This window comes from Xyrauchen texanus, chromosome 7 (genome assembly GCF_025860055.1).
Source record: "Xyrauchen texanus isolate HMW12.3.18 chromosome 7, RBS_HiC_50CHRs, whole genome shotgun sequence".
In the NCBI taxonomy this organism is placed as follows: Eukaryota; Metazoa; Chordata; class Actinopteri; order Cypriniformes; family Catostomidae; genus Xyrauchen; species Xyrauchen texanus.
The window spans coordinates 1,551,001-1,566,000 of NC_068282.1; the positions used below are offsets into that span (position 1 = coordinate 1,551,001).

General features: G+C 39.9%; 1 protein-coding gene across 2 annotated transcripts in view; it reads left to right on the forward strand.

Moving 5' to 3' along the window:
* The window catches only part of mars1 (methionyl-tRNA synthetase 1), a 31,600-nt gene that overhangs the window by 862 nt on the left and 15,738 nt on the right, over positions 1 to 15,000 (forward strand). For both annotated transcript variants that reach the window (XM_052129601.1, XM_052129602.1), the window contains exons 2-15: positions 67 to 157; positions 1,239 to 1,317; positions 2,372 to 2,503; positions 2,792 to 2,867; positions 5,005 to 5,174; positions 5,271 to 5,380; positions 7,542 to 7,658; positions 7,805 to 8,008; positions 9,664 to 9,865; positions 12,563 to 12,637; positions 12,720 to 12,890; positions 12,979 to 13,074; positions 14,689 to 14,806; positions 14,893 to 15,000. The exon at positions 14,893 to 15,000 is cut by the window's right edge and continues 106 nt beyond it. In XM_052129601.1, coding sequence (XP_051985561.1) covers positions 67 to 157; positions 1,239 to 1,317; positions 2,372 to 2,503; positions 2,792 to 2,867; positions 5,005 to 5,174; positions 5,271 to 5,380; positions 7,542 to 7,658; positions 7,805 to 8,008; positions 9,664 to 9,865; positions 12,563 to 12,637; positions 12,720 to 12,890; positions 12,979 to 13,074; positions 14,689 to 14,806; positions 14,893 to 15,000 — 1,749 coding nt within the window. The remainder of the gene's footprint in view (positions 1 to 66; positions 158 to 1,238; positions 1,318 to 2,371; positions 2,504 to 2,791; positions 2,868 to 5,004; positions 5,175 to 5,270; positions 5,381 to 7,541; positions 7,659 to 7,804; positions 8,009 to 9,663; positions 9,866 to 12,562; positions 12,638 to 12,719; positions 12,891 to 12,978; positions 13,075 to 14,688; positions 14,807 to 14,892) is intronic.

Genomic DNA, 15,000 nt, shown 5'->3' on the forward strand with positions numbered 1-15,000 from the left:
AATGAACCGTTGAGTTGTCATACTGTGAGGTTTTCTCATGTGTTTTTGTGTGCTTGTGTTTTGTAGAGAGAGTGGTACCGTACTTGACTCGCCCCGTTTTACCCGTCCTGCTGTTACCCAGCGGTCAGCACCTCTTCAGCCCCAACACCATCTGCCAGTGAGTGTGTTTGACTTCTGACTAGAAAGTCTGTTGTCCATTATATAGGATCATGCTAACAAGGTTGACCGTTTAACCCTTAAATGCACTGTTCGGTCATTTTTGACCGAAATAAATTTAGTTTCTTTAATACGAAGTGTATAGTTAATTCTGAGTGGCTCGAGGCTTGGCTGCTTTTCCTACATTTGCCACCTGAACACCAAAAACAATTAGGACTGGATTAGATGAGTTTAGGCTGTTGTTTGCCAATTTGACCGGCCATATGAAATGAATGGGTGAGACTATAACACGGAGCGTTTTTTTTGTAAATTTGTCAAATAAAATCAATAATTCAGCCACATTGTAGCGCACACAGTGACATCAAATTCCCCCCAAAGTGCTTGACTTAATTGTTGTTACTTCATTGAAGTTAGTGTTCATAAAAGTAAATTCAATAAACACAAACAATACAAGTTGAGACTAAAACGAACCGTGCACAAGGGTGGAGACCAAACATGGGATGTTGTTTGTGATACATTTTCTAGTCCTTGCTGTGTTCATTTCCTGTCATGAGTTTTTAGTTATCGTGCATTTTTATAAGGGATATTTATGTGACAGGATTGATGAATAACCATTACAAACAACTTTTTTTCCTCCCAATGTGGAATGCTCAATTCCCAATGCCCAATCACGTGACTTGTTGAGCGCGTTACCGTGGAGACGTAGCACGTGTGGAGACTTCACGCTATTCTCCGCGGCATCCATGCACAACTCACCACGCGCCCCACCGAGAGCGAGAACCACATTATAGCGACCACGAGGAGGTTACCCCATGTGACTCCACCCTCCCTAGCAACCGGACCAATTTGGTTGCTAAGGAGACCTGGCTGTAGTCACCCAGCATGCCCTGGGATTCGAACTAGCGAACTCGAGGGGTGATAGCCAGCGTCTATAAATGTGCATAGAGACTGCATTAAACAGTTTTTGCTGATTACTTGATTAATGTAATAATTAACATATATGTTAATGAGGGACACACACACTGTTTTATAGGATGCCATCAAAATTGAGTGAATGACTTTGAATGTCCGTGTCTCCACAGATATTTCTTTGACATCAGCGGTCAGGTGGCCACGGACGCCAGTAACCAGTGGCTGGAATGGGATGCAACAGATTTACAGGTGACAATCTACAATCCCACAGATTAATAATGAACAGAACACTGATTATTACCCTTATAATTAGAACAAATGTATGTGATAAAAGGGTAACACCATAATGCTTGTCACACCCTGCATGCTCACACATATACACATATACAATCATACACAATCACATATACGCGCACACACGCACAATCTCACACGCACAATCATACACACACATATACACACACACACATGCACAATCATACACATACACACACACACACACAATCTCACACATATACATACACACACAATCATTCACACACATATACACAATCACACACACAATCATTCACACACATATACACAATCACACACACAATCATACACACATATACACAATCATACACACACACACACACACAATCTCACACATATACACACACACAATCATACACAATCATACACACAATCGTATATTCACATATACACACACACACACACAATCATTCACACACACATACACAATCACACACACATACACAATCTCACACACACACACAATCATACACACACATACACACAATCATACACACACACAATCATACACACACACAATCATACACACAATCATTCACACACACATACACAATCACACACACATACACAATCTCACACACACACACACAATCATACACACAATCATACACACACATATACACAATCTCACACACACACACACAATCAAACACACACACACACAATCATACACAGAATCCTATATTCACATATACACACACACACTCATACACACACACACACACAATCTTACACATATACATACACACACACAATCATACACATACACACAATCATACACATACACACACACAGAATCCTATATTCACACACACACACACACAATCATACACACACACACAGAATCGTATATTCACATATACACACATTTTTCTGATTGTTGTTAGCAAAGTCATACCAGGGCCAGCTTGACTGATAGTGTGTGTGTGTGTGTGTGTGTGTGTGTGTGTGTGTGTGTGTGTGTGTGTGTGTGTGTGTGTACCTGCAGCCTGCAGTGTCACAGGCTCTCCACATGGTGGCATTGCAGGGTAAGAGTGCTGAAGCAGCCGCGGTGATGAAGGGACCACTGAACTATATGGAGCAGTGCCTGAGCAAGCGGAGCACACCGTTCCTAACTGCGGTCAGTCTAATTCACTCTATTTAACTTTGGAACAGACATGTGGGAGCTTACATGCAGGGCCGCTGCTAGGGGGGTGAAAGGTGGGAACGATTCTAGGGGCCCAAAGGTCCAGCCGGCCCCACAACAAATTCTAAACTGTATTTGTAAAGGGAAAGGGGCCCAGCTTACCTGTGTAACATTATAATATATAACTTGATTCAGGAGCACTTTGAATCGTCTTTGTGTATCATGATGGAAGATTGATGATGGAAGCATTGCTGTTGAATGGTGAATGTTATTGTGTTTCAGGATATCATAACAGTTGCAGATATCGTCCTGTGTGCGGCGCTCTACCCCATTTTGTCTGACTCAAGTTTTGAAGCCGGTAAGAACAAGAGGTAGAACGATATATCGGTTTTACCGATGAATCGGTGCCGATAGTTGCTTTTTGAAACTATCGGTTATCGGCAAATATCTATGCCGATGTTGTATCTCTAACTTCATATCGAGTAAATAAAAATAAACCTCATTCCTCATTAAACCTGGTGTTGAGCCATTATATCTGAGGTGATAAAAATGTTAAAAAATCTTGTTTAAAACATGTGAAGTTCATAGACATGTAATCTTTAAGTTCATTAAAGCTTACAGCATTAATGACTATCACACCTGGAGTCGTGAGTTTGAATCCAGGGCGTGCTGAGTGACTCCAGCCAGGTATCCTTAGCAACCAAATTGGCCCGGTTGCTAGGGAGGGTAGAGGCACATGGGGTAACCTCTGTCGTGGTCGCTATAATGTAGTTCTCGCTCTCGGTGGGGCGTGTGGTGAGTGACTCCAGCCAGGTCTCCTTAGCAACCAAATTGGCCCGGTTGCTAGGGAGGGTAGAGGCACATGAGGTAACCTCCTCGTGGTCGCTATAATGTGGTTCTCGCTCTCGGTGGGGCGTGTGGTGAGTGACTCCAGCCAGGTATCCTTAGCAACCAAATTGGCTTGGTTGCTAGGGAGGGTAGAGGGACATGGGGTAACCTCCTCGTGGTCGCTATAATGTGGTTTTCGCTCTCGGTTGGGCGTGTGGTGAGTGACTCCAGCCAGGTCTCCTTAGCAACCAAATTGGCCCGGTTGCTAGGGAGGGTAGAGGCACATGAGGTAACCTCCTCGTGGTCGCTATAATGTGGTTCTCGCTCTCGGTGGGGCGTGTGGTGAGTGACTCCAGCCAGGTCTCCTTAGCAACCAAATTGGCCCGGTTGCTAGGGAGGGTAGAGGCACATAGGGTAACCTCGTCGTGGTCGCTATAATGTGGTTCTCTCTTTCGGTGTGGCGTGTGGTGAGTGACTCCAGCCAGGTATCCTTAGCAACCATATTGGCCCGGTTGCTAGGGAGGGTAGAGGCACATGGGGTAACCTACTCGTGGTCGCTATAATGTGGTTCTCGTTCTCGGTGGGGCGTGTGGTGAGTGACTCCAGCCAGGTATCCTTAGCAACCATATTGGCCCGGTTGCTAGGGAGGGTAGAGGCACATGGGGTAACCTACTCGTGGTCGCTATAATGTGGTTCTCGTTCTCGGTGGGGCGTGTGGTGAGTGACTCCAGCCAGGTATCCTTAGCAACCATATTGGCCCGGTTGCTAGGGAGGGTAGAGGCACATGGGGTAACCTACTCGTGGTCACTATAATGTGGTTCTCGATCTCGGTGGGGCGTGTGGTGAGTTGTGCGTGGACATCGCGGAGAACAGCGTGAAGCCTCCACATGCAATAGGTCTCCACGGTAACGCGCTCAACGTGGATTGACGGTCTCAGACGTGGAGGCAACTGAGATTCGTCCTCCGCCACCCGGATTGAGGCGAGTCACTACACCACCACGAGGACTTGGAGCGCATTGGGAATTGGGTGTTCGAAACTGGGGAGAAAATTAAAAAAAAAATAAATAATAATAATAATAAAATATTATTCAGCACAACTCATGCCAAGATACATTTTTACACCACATGACATTTTTAACTTTAAGCCCCCAGAAAAAAATATCAAAGTGACTTTGAACTCAGAAATTGAAAACATGTTCATCATAGAAGAGGACATGTGTTCAAGTAAATGTTGTAAAGTTATTTTTGACAAAGGAATTAGTGCCACATCGTTGACCCATATATAAATATATACAGTATATATGTATACAAAACCCCTTCATCTGGTAAATAAGTTTAATTTGGTTAATACTTAATATAGAGCATTGTAATGTGCCCAAGTGTCCTTCATTTCAAAATAAGAGTCCCTGATTTGTTTCAGGCATGTTTATAGTAAATTATCTGGTTATTAATAGGATTTTAATCATGTTGCACTCTTGTAGTGAGGAAAGACTAAGAAATGTTTTTAACTTTCTATAAATCGATTTTAAAAACTATCGGCCAGTTTCTCCATTAACCACAGGCACAATCCGCTATCGGTCGACCTCTAGTTAGAACTCATCCACTTGTGATTGTCAGACCTGATCTGTACATGTCATCTGTTTCCTCTCTCTCTGTCTGTCTGTCAGGTGACTTGCGGTTTGTGCGAGGCTGGTTTGAGCGTGTCAGCGTTCTTGCAGCATGCCAATCGGCCGCTCATAGAGTTCTGCAGGGAAAGGGAATCAAAGCAATGAAGACCTTCTTACAGAAACAACCAGCACAACGAAGAGACGCCCCGACCAGCAGCAGCACCTCAGAGGTACTCATCATTTAACGTGTGCACACAGTAGACTGCTTACCTGATTGCCAAAGAGCATGATCTGTGTGAACGGCCCCTAACACTTCGGTTTGTCAGGTGGAAGATGCAGATCATATGATGTCAGAGGAGGAGATTGAAGAAGCTGCTCAGATCTGGTGTGAAGGACTGAAGGATTTTTCTACAGTCGCACAGAGAAAACACCCGATGTGAGATTTCTGCCTCCTCTATTAGTGTCGACTGATAGTGGATTTTGCTGATACCTATATCTAAGGTGGTAACCAGTAAATCGGTACCTTACTACGACGGGCACTGGCATCGTCGCTATATAAATTACTAAAATCCCTGATGCAGTTTGTGCAACCAGAATCCCAATAATAACCTGAAAACAACAAAGATTTGGTGCATTACGCAGGACTGAAATGCACTTATTTAGGGACTCTTATTTTGAAATGATGGAAACTTCCGTCACAATGCTCTGTATTTTAATAATTAACAAATTAAGCTTTTTATAGCCTATATATTCTATAGCCTATAGATGTAGGATTTTGTACGAGGTTTGTATTAGTATTTACCAGATATGAAGTTGGAGGTATACTTATTTAATTTATCTAATCGAAATAACCAAATTTTCTTTAAAGGATCCAAATATGGGTGAATATTTCCTCCAGCGCCCAACACTATCGGCATAGATTTTTCCAGATAACCGATAGTTCTCAAAAGCAACTATTGGCAATCAGATTATCATCTATATACACTTACAATATAGAGTGGCTTGCAAAAGTATTCAGACCCCTGACCAATTCTCTCATTTTACCGAATTACAAATGGTGCACTGAAATTATTATTGTTATGCAGTATTTCCCTATATATTTTGCTCCATCTATTCTTCCTTCAGTTCTAAGAAGATGCCCAGTCCCTGCCGATGAGAAGCATCCCCATGGCATGATGCTGGCATCGCCATACTTGCATTTACATTTACATTTACATTTATGCATTTGGCAGACGCTTTTATCCAAAGTGACTTACAGTGCACTTATTACAGGGACAATCCCCCCGGAGCAACCTGGAGTTAAGTGCCTTACTCAAGGACACAATGGTGGTGGCCGTGGGGATCGAACCAGCAACCTTCTGAGTACCAATGTATTATACAGAGCACTTATTACAGGGACAATCCCCCCGGAGCAACCTGGAGTTAAGTGCCTTACTCAAGGACACAATGGTGGTGGCCGTGGGGATCGAACCAGTGACCTTCTGATTAACAGCCCTGTGCTTTAGCCCACTACACCACCACCACTCCACTTCACTGAAGGGATAGTGCGTCTTGAGGTATCTTGGTCTCATCTGACCACAAAACTTTGCTGGTTCACTCGCATGTTTCTGGCAAACTTTCAGATGGTACTTTTTGAGTAACAGCTTCTTTCTCGCCACCCTCCCATACAGGCCAGCATCATGTAGTGCTCTCGATATGGTTCACTGGTGCACCATTACTTCTACTGAACTCTGGAGCTCCTTCAAAGTGATCGTTGGCCTCTCTGTGGCTTCTCTCACAAGTCTCCTTTTTTGTTAGAGCGCTGAGTTTTGAGGCCTTTTCTTGGCAGTGCCCGGGTGGTGTGGTGCATCTTCCACTTCCTGATTTATTTATCCAACTGTGTTCACTGGGATATCCAAACATTTGGATATTATTGTGTGGTGATCGCTGTCCTTTTCTGCATATCACGGCGCCGCTTTGTGGTCCGTTCCGCATAACGCTGCGTCTCATTTTTGCTTATCGCGGCCCATTCGGCATGTTTCGCGGCCGAACCACCGGCCCGCTCAGTGGCCTCACTGTGCAACGGTCGGCCCCAAAGTGCAACGGCCCGGGAAAATGTCCGGTATGCCAGATTACCGGTCCAGCTCTGGTCAGGGGTTTGAAAATTTTACAAGGCACTTTTTATATTGGGGCTGGCAATCGATTTACAAATTTAAATTTAATCACATATCCATATTTACAGAGAAAGTCCCTCAAATAAGGATAATTTATTATGCAATCATTAAAATAACTATAAATATAATATATAATAAATACTATAATTAAAACACATTTCATTATACTGTGTATTGTGCATTTAGACAATCCAAAAAGTGTCTTAAAAGTCTAAATTAACACCTTAAATGTCAGCCCTAATAAATGTGCATTTAATATAGAGGTACACTGTTATACATTATTGTTGTAATTGTTATAATAATGCATAAACTTTTTAAGTGTTAATACTGTTATTATTGTTGTTATTTACTAAATCCGTGTTACACTGTAGTATTCGCATTTATACAATTTTACGATGTTTTTGTGTGCATTTGTGTGATTTATGTGTGACTCCGCCCCCTCAGTCTCCCACAGGAAGGAAAGAAAAACATGCTGATTACGAGCGCTCTACCGTACGTCAACAATGTACCTCATCTCGGGAACATCATCGGATGCGTGCTCAGTGCCGACGTTTTTGCCAGGTAACACCCATTAAAATCAGTGAACCGTTTACCTTGTATTTGTAGATATGTGTGAGCACCTTGCTAATAGAAGTCTATGGGATTTTGGTGTGAAAAACAAGCCTATGTTAGTGTTTATGTCAAACAATCTCTCTCTCCTTCTGTAGATATGGCCGTTTGCGAGGCTGGAATGTGTTGTATGTTTGCGGGACGGATGAGTACGGAACGGCGACGGAAAATAAAGCTCGTGAGGAGGGCCTGACGCCACAAGAGATCTGTGACAAGTATCACGCCATCCACTCTGCCATCTACCAGTGGTTCCAGGTCGACTTTGATTACTTCGGACGAACCACCACACAACAGCAGACCGAGTAAGAGACATTAGAGAGAAAGGACTTGTGGGTAAAAAGGGCATTCTTGAATTCTCAAACGTGGTTCAAACTGGTTTTGCTTCAGCACATTGTGACCGATAAAGTTGCACTAAAATATCATAGAGAGACAACAAAAGACACGTTGTTTTACTATAGACAACTATAGTTTTGGCGAGTCGTTTAGGTCATCTACTTTGTGCATTGCCAACAATGGTTTACAGACCGATTGTGTCACTTTCAATTGACTATAACATAATTTCAGTGTGTCAGAAGTGTACATACAGTAAGTTAACTGCCTGTAAGAAGCTTGGAAAATTCCAGAAAATGATGTCAAGCCTTTAATTAGCCAATTAGCTTCTGATTGGAGGTGCACCTGTGGATGTATTTTAAGGCTTCGCTTCAAACTCAGTGCCTCTTTGCTTGACATCATGTGAAAATCAAAATAAATCAGTCAAGACCTCAGAAAAGAAATGGTGGACCTCCACAAGACCGGTTCATCCTAGGGAGCAATTTCCAAACCCCTGAAGGCGCCACATTCATCTGTACAAACAATAGTACACAAGTATAAACACCATGTGACCACACAGTCATCACACCGCTCAGGAAGGAGACGCATTCTGTCTCATAGAGATGAACGTAGTTTGTGCTTAAAGTGCAAATCAATCCCAGAACAACAGCAAAGGACCTTGTGAAGATGCTGGAGGAAACAGGTGGACGAGTATCTAGATCCACAGCAAAACCAGTCCTATATGGACATCACCTGAAAGGCTCAGCAAGGAAGAAGCCGCTGCTCCAAAACCACCATAATAAAGCCAGACTACAGTTTGCAAGTGCACATGGGGACAAACATCTGACTGGAGAAATGTCCTCTGGTCTGATGACACGCATATGGAACGGTTTGGCCATAATGACCATCGTTATGTTTGGAGGGAAAAGGGTGAACAGCATCCCAACCGTGAAGCATGGGGGTGCAGCATCATGGGGGTGCTGCAGGAGGGACGGGTGCACTTCACTAACTAGATGATGACATCATGAGGAAGGAACATTATGTGGATATAGTAAAGCAACATCTCAAGACATCAGACAGGAAGGTAAAGCTCGTCACAAATGGGTCTTCCAAATGGACAATGACCCCCAAGCACACCTCCAAATCTGTGGCAAAATGGCTTAAGAGCAACAAAGTCAAGATATTGGAGTCGCCGTCACAAAGTCCTGACGTCAATCCGAGGCCGACAGACCTGACTCAGTTACAGCAGTTCTGTCTGGAGGAACGGGACAAAACTCCAGCAACTTATTGAGAGAAGCTTCTGGAAGGATTCCCAAAACATTTGACCCAAGTTAAGCAATTTAAACTCAATGCTACCAAATACAGCAAAGTGCATGTAAACTTCTGACCCACTGGGAATGTGATGAAAGAAATAAAAGCTGAAATAAATCATTCTCTCGACTATTATTCTGACATTTTACATTCTTAAAATAAAGACGTGATCCGAACTGACCTAAAGACAGGGAATGTTTTCCTACCATTAAATGTCAGGAATTGTGAAAAACTGAGTTTAAATGTGTTTGAAACTCTGACATTTTAATATTTGCATTTAGCATTGTTTTACAGCGTCGGTGAGAAGCACGGCACTAATTCGTTCTCTTTTTCTTAGGATCGCTCAGGATATTTTCTGGCGTCTGCATGAGCGGGGTTTTCTATTGGAGGATACAGTTGAGCAGCTGCGCTGTGAAAACTGTCAACGTTTCCTGGCCGATCGCTTTGTCGATGGCACGTGCCCTCACTGTCATTACCCTGAGGCCCGAGGGGACCAGTGTGACAAATGTGGCCGTCTCATCAACGCAGTAGATCTCAGGGTACACATCCAGACCACTGCAACTGTTTGTATACATGCCTCAAGGGGCGTTCAAACAGGACGCGTTCTAGTGTTCAAAAAAGTCTTGATGGGGCGCAACAGATTGAAGTGAAACGGAGGTCACGAGGAACATTTTTAAAAGTTGAATTGATTTTAAATTGACATAATTGTAGGAACAAGTATTATTTAGTGCTGTCCACTGAAATCGATTTCATACCTGTTGTAAATGGGCCCATATACGTTTCTGATGTACTTTGCATTAAATTCACCGATTACAATTAGAATCGGTTATCGGCAAAAATTGACGCACATAGTTTTTATTTATTATTACTCCTAGCAGCTGACAGTTATCAGCAAAAATCGGCACGATAGTTTTATTATTTATAATTAATACTCCTAGCATCTATTAGTTATCTGCAAAAATCGGCGCAGTTGTTTTTATTTATTTATTATTATTACTCCTATTAACTATCGGTTATCTGCAAAAATCGGCACTGATAGTTGTTTTTTATTTATTATTATTATTCCTAGCAACTGTCAGTTATCGGCAAAAGTCATCACGATTACTTTATGTATTATTATTGTTCCTAGCAACTATTAGTTATCAACAAAAATTGGCACAGATAGTTGTTTTTATTTATTATTATTGCTCCTAGCAACTGTCAGTTATCGGCAAAAATTGCGGCAATAGTTTTTATTTATTATTATTACTCCTAGCAACTATTAGTTATCTGCAAAAATTGCGGCAATAGTTTTTATTTATAATTATTACTCCTAGCAACTATTAGTTATCTGCAAAAATTGCGGCAATAGTTTTTATTTATAATTATTACTCCTAGCAACTATTAGTTATCTGCAAAAATTGCGGCAATAGTTTTTATTTATAATTATTACTCCTAGCAACTATTAGTTATCTGCAAAAATTGCGGCAATAGTTTTTATTTATTATTATTACTCCTAGCAACTATTAGTTATCTGCAAAAATTGTCGCAGTAGTTTTTATTTATTATTATTACTCCTAGCAACTATTAGTTATCTGCAAAAATTGTCGCAATAGTTTTTATTTATTATTATTACTCCTAGCAACTATTAGTTATCTGCAAAAATTGTCACAATAGTTTTTATTTATTATTATTATTCCTAGCAACTGTCAGTTATCGGCAAAAATCATCACGATTACTTTTTAAAAATAATTATTACCCCTAGCAACTCTTAGGTATCAACAAAAATTGGCACAGATAGCTTTTTTATTTTTTATTATTATTGCTCCTTGCAACTATCCGTTTTCGCCAAAAATTGGTGCAATAGTTTTTATTTATAATTATTACTCCTAGCAACTATTAGTTATCTGCAAAAATTGCGGCAATAGTTTTTATTTATTATTATTACTCCTAGCAACTATTAGTTATCTGCAAAAATTGTCGCAATAGTTTTTATTTATTATTATTACTCCTAGCAACTATTAGTTATCTGCAAAAATTGTCGCAATAGTTTTTATTTATTATTATTACTCCTAGCATCTATTAGTATCAATAGTTTTTATTTATTATTATTACTCCTAACAACTATTAGTTATCTGCAAAATTACGGCAATAGTTTTTATTTATTATTATTACTCCTAGCAACTATTAGTTATCTGCAAAAATTGTCGCAATAGTTTTTATTTATTATTATTACTCCTAGCAACTATTAGTTATCTGCAAAAATTATCGCAATAGTTTTTATTTATTATTATTACTCCTAGCAACTATTAGTTATCTGCAAAAATTGTCGCAATAGTTTTTATTTATTATTATTACTCCTAGCAACTATTAGTTATCTGCAAAAATTGTCGCAATAGTTTTTATTTATTATTATTACTCCTAGCATCTATTAGTATCAATAGTTTTTATTTATTATTATTACTCCTAACAACTATTAGTTATCTGCAAAAATTGCGGCAATAGTTTTTATTTATTATTATTACTCCTAGCAACTATTAGTTATCTGCAAAAATTGCCGCAATAGTTTTTATTTATTATTATTACTCCTAGCATCTATTAGTTATCTGCAAAAATCAGCTCAATTGTTTTTATTTATTATTATTCCTAGCAACTGTCAGTTATCGGCAAAAATCATCACGATTACTTTTTAAAAAATAATTATTACCCCTAGCAACTCTTAGGTATCAACAAAAATTGGCACAGATAGCTTTTTTATTTTTTATTATTATTGCTCCTTGCAACTATCTGTTTTCGCCAAAAATTGGTGCAGATAGTTTTTATTTATTATTATTGCTCCTAGCAACTATTAGTTATCTGCAAAAATCGTCACGATGACTTTTTTATTTATAATTAATACTCTTAGCATCTATTATTTATCAGCAAAAATCGGCGCAATAGTTTTTATTTATTATTATTACTCCTAGCAACTATTAGTTATCGGCAACAATAGTTCTTTTTTTATTTATTATTATTGCTCCTATTAACTATTGGGATTTTGGTAGCAAGAAAAACACACTTGGTCTCTTGTGGCCTCTGTTTCTGTGCCCGTCACAGTCAGGAAATACTGAAGAATTTGTATTTAACATTCAGTTTTAAAAATGTATGGCCAAATAATGTTTTATCGACCTTATTTAATGGTCAAATCCACTATCGGTAGACCCCTAGTTACAATTCAGTGTGGCGTTAACTTGATTATTGTGTTGTCTGTGCTCTAGAATCCACAATGTAAGGTGTGCAAGGAGACGCCGGTGATCCGCTCCTCAAAACATCTGTTTCTGGACCTGCCAAAGGTGATGGAACATCTTAACAGAGATATATGATCATGAAATGAAGTTTATTTATCTTTAGCTCTCTCTGTGTGCGTGTGCGTAGTTGGAGGGTGAGCTGGAGCAGTGGTTGGAGCGGTCAATAAGTTCCGGCGACTGGACGGCAAACGCACGTCACATCACGCGCTCGTGGATCAGAGACGGCCTGAAACCCCGATGCATCACACGGGACCTGAAGTGGGGGACGCCTGTACCGCACCAGGATTTCAAAGACAAGGTAAAAGCACAAAATCATTCTGAATGGATGTTTTATTAATATTGTCCAATATTGTCTGTAAACTGTCTGTATTGGTCTATTATTTAAGGTGTTCTACGTGTGGTTCGACGCTCCTATTGGCTACCTCTCCATCACAGCGAACTACACCGACCATTGGGAGAAATGGTGGAAGAACCCCCAACAGGTGCATCTGAATAACACTTCCCATGTTTGATGCAAATACATGATAACTTGAATACATACATCAAGTTATGCAAATATTGTGGCAGCAGACAGGTGAAGCATTTCTACAATACACAGAGTTAGATTTGTGAAAGTGTAAATATAATTGCATGCACGCCAAATGTTTTGTACGGGTGTAAATCAAGTTCTAAGCATAAGACAAATTGATTTGCAGTGTTTTAATGCTTTGCTTAAGTGCACATCTTGTGTTGTTAATCTGTAACTATATAGACCCTTTAAACTCGGATTGTCCCATGAGAAAAACTAAATATTGTCAAAGTATTAATAACTACACTCTTGAACAACACAAAATAGGTGTCGTTTGAAAGCTTAGAAGCTCTACTTTCCAATGCATGTAGACATAATGACCAAAACTGAACAACTGCTTTGAAATTTGCTGACAATTCATAAATGTCCCATTTTGATAATTTATATTAAAAAAAGTTTGCACCGTACTTAATACTGTAATTATTACAAAAATCAAACTGATAAAATATTAATGTGTCATATGTTGTTGGAAAGCTCTCATAGAGTAAAATACAACCAGCATATTTGTTTTACTCACAGACAAAAATATAGCGAGTAACAGCTAAATATATGTCTTTGACAATGGTGTTGCTTATATGCCACGTTTTCACTTGAAACTTTATGAAATATAAATAGAACATAAAATAGCACATATCATTATTTAGAGAAGGTGATTATCTTTCAAACGAGTCCACACACAAGATAATCAGATGTATAGATCATTAGATAATCCACATGAAGCACAATGTTACATATGACCACCAGGAGATGGCGCCAAATACACGACACAGACTCAATGATGCCTCAAATGACACAGAATGAAACTCACTCTGTTAAATCTCATTCCTAGCTTAGAAGCTCTACTTTACAATTCATTTAGGCATTATGACCAACAATGAACAAGTGCTTTGAAATAGATAGTTAAAGATGGTTACTCAAAATAATCACACTGTACGTATTATTGTAATTAAGGTAAAACTGCAAACTCATCAAATATTTATGTGTCATATGTTGTTGGAAAGCTCTCAAAGAGTAAAATACAACCAGCCTATTTGTTTTACTCACAAACAAAAATATAATAAGTAATAGCTAATTATTTGTCTTTCACAAATATGTTACGTGGTATGTCGTAACATAAAATATCAGCTATAATTATTTAGAGTCTGTGATTATCTTTCAATCGAGTCCACACACAAGATAATCAGATGTATAGATCATTAGATAATCCACATGAAGCACAATGTTACATATGACCACCAGGAGATGGCGCCAAATACATGACACAGACTCAATGATGCCTCAAATGACACAGAATGAAACTCATTCTGTGAAATCTGCAAACCTGCGAATAGTGATATGAAAGCAATTTCATTAGTGGAGTAAGTTATTCGCAGGTAAATACGCCACCAGTGATGACTGGAAACCGAAAACGTTCAAAATACTGTCAAGTATGCAGAACTGTCGTATCGACCAGCGAAACAAACAAAAATGACTTTTCTTAAATAAAGCGCTGATAAAATGCAGTGTGTTGTTCACATGTTTCCTGTAGGTGGAGCTGTACAACTTCATGGCGAAGGACAACGTTCCGTTCCACAGTGTCGTTTTCCCATGTTCCCTTCTCGGTGCTCAGGACAACTACACGCTCGTCAATAACCTCATCGCTACAGGTGAGACATTTAACACGATATACACGCACTCTCACCTCGGTTTGGCGGTGAATCATTTGCTTCCTTTTTTTTTGCGGTTTGTCCAGAATACCTGAATTACGAGGACACGAAGTTCTCTAAGAGTCGCGGTGTCGGTGTGTTCGGGGACATGGCTAAAGACACGGGCATCCCGTCCGATGTTTGGCGCTTTTATC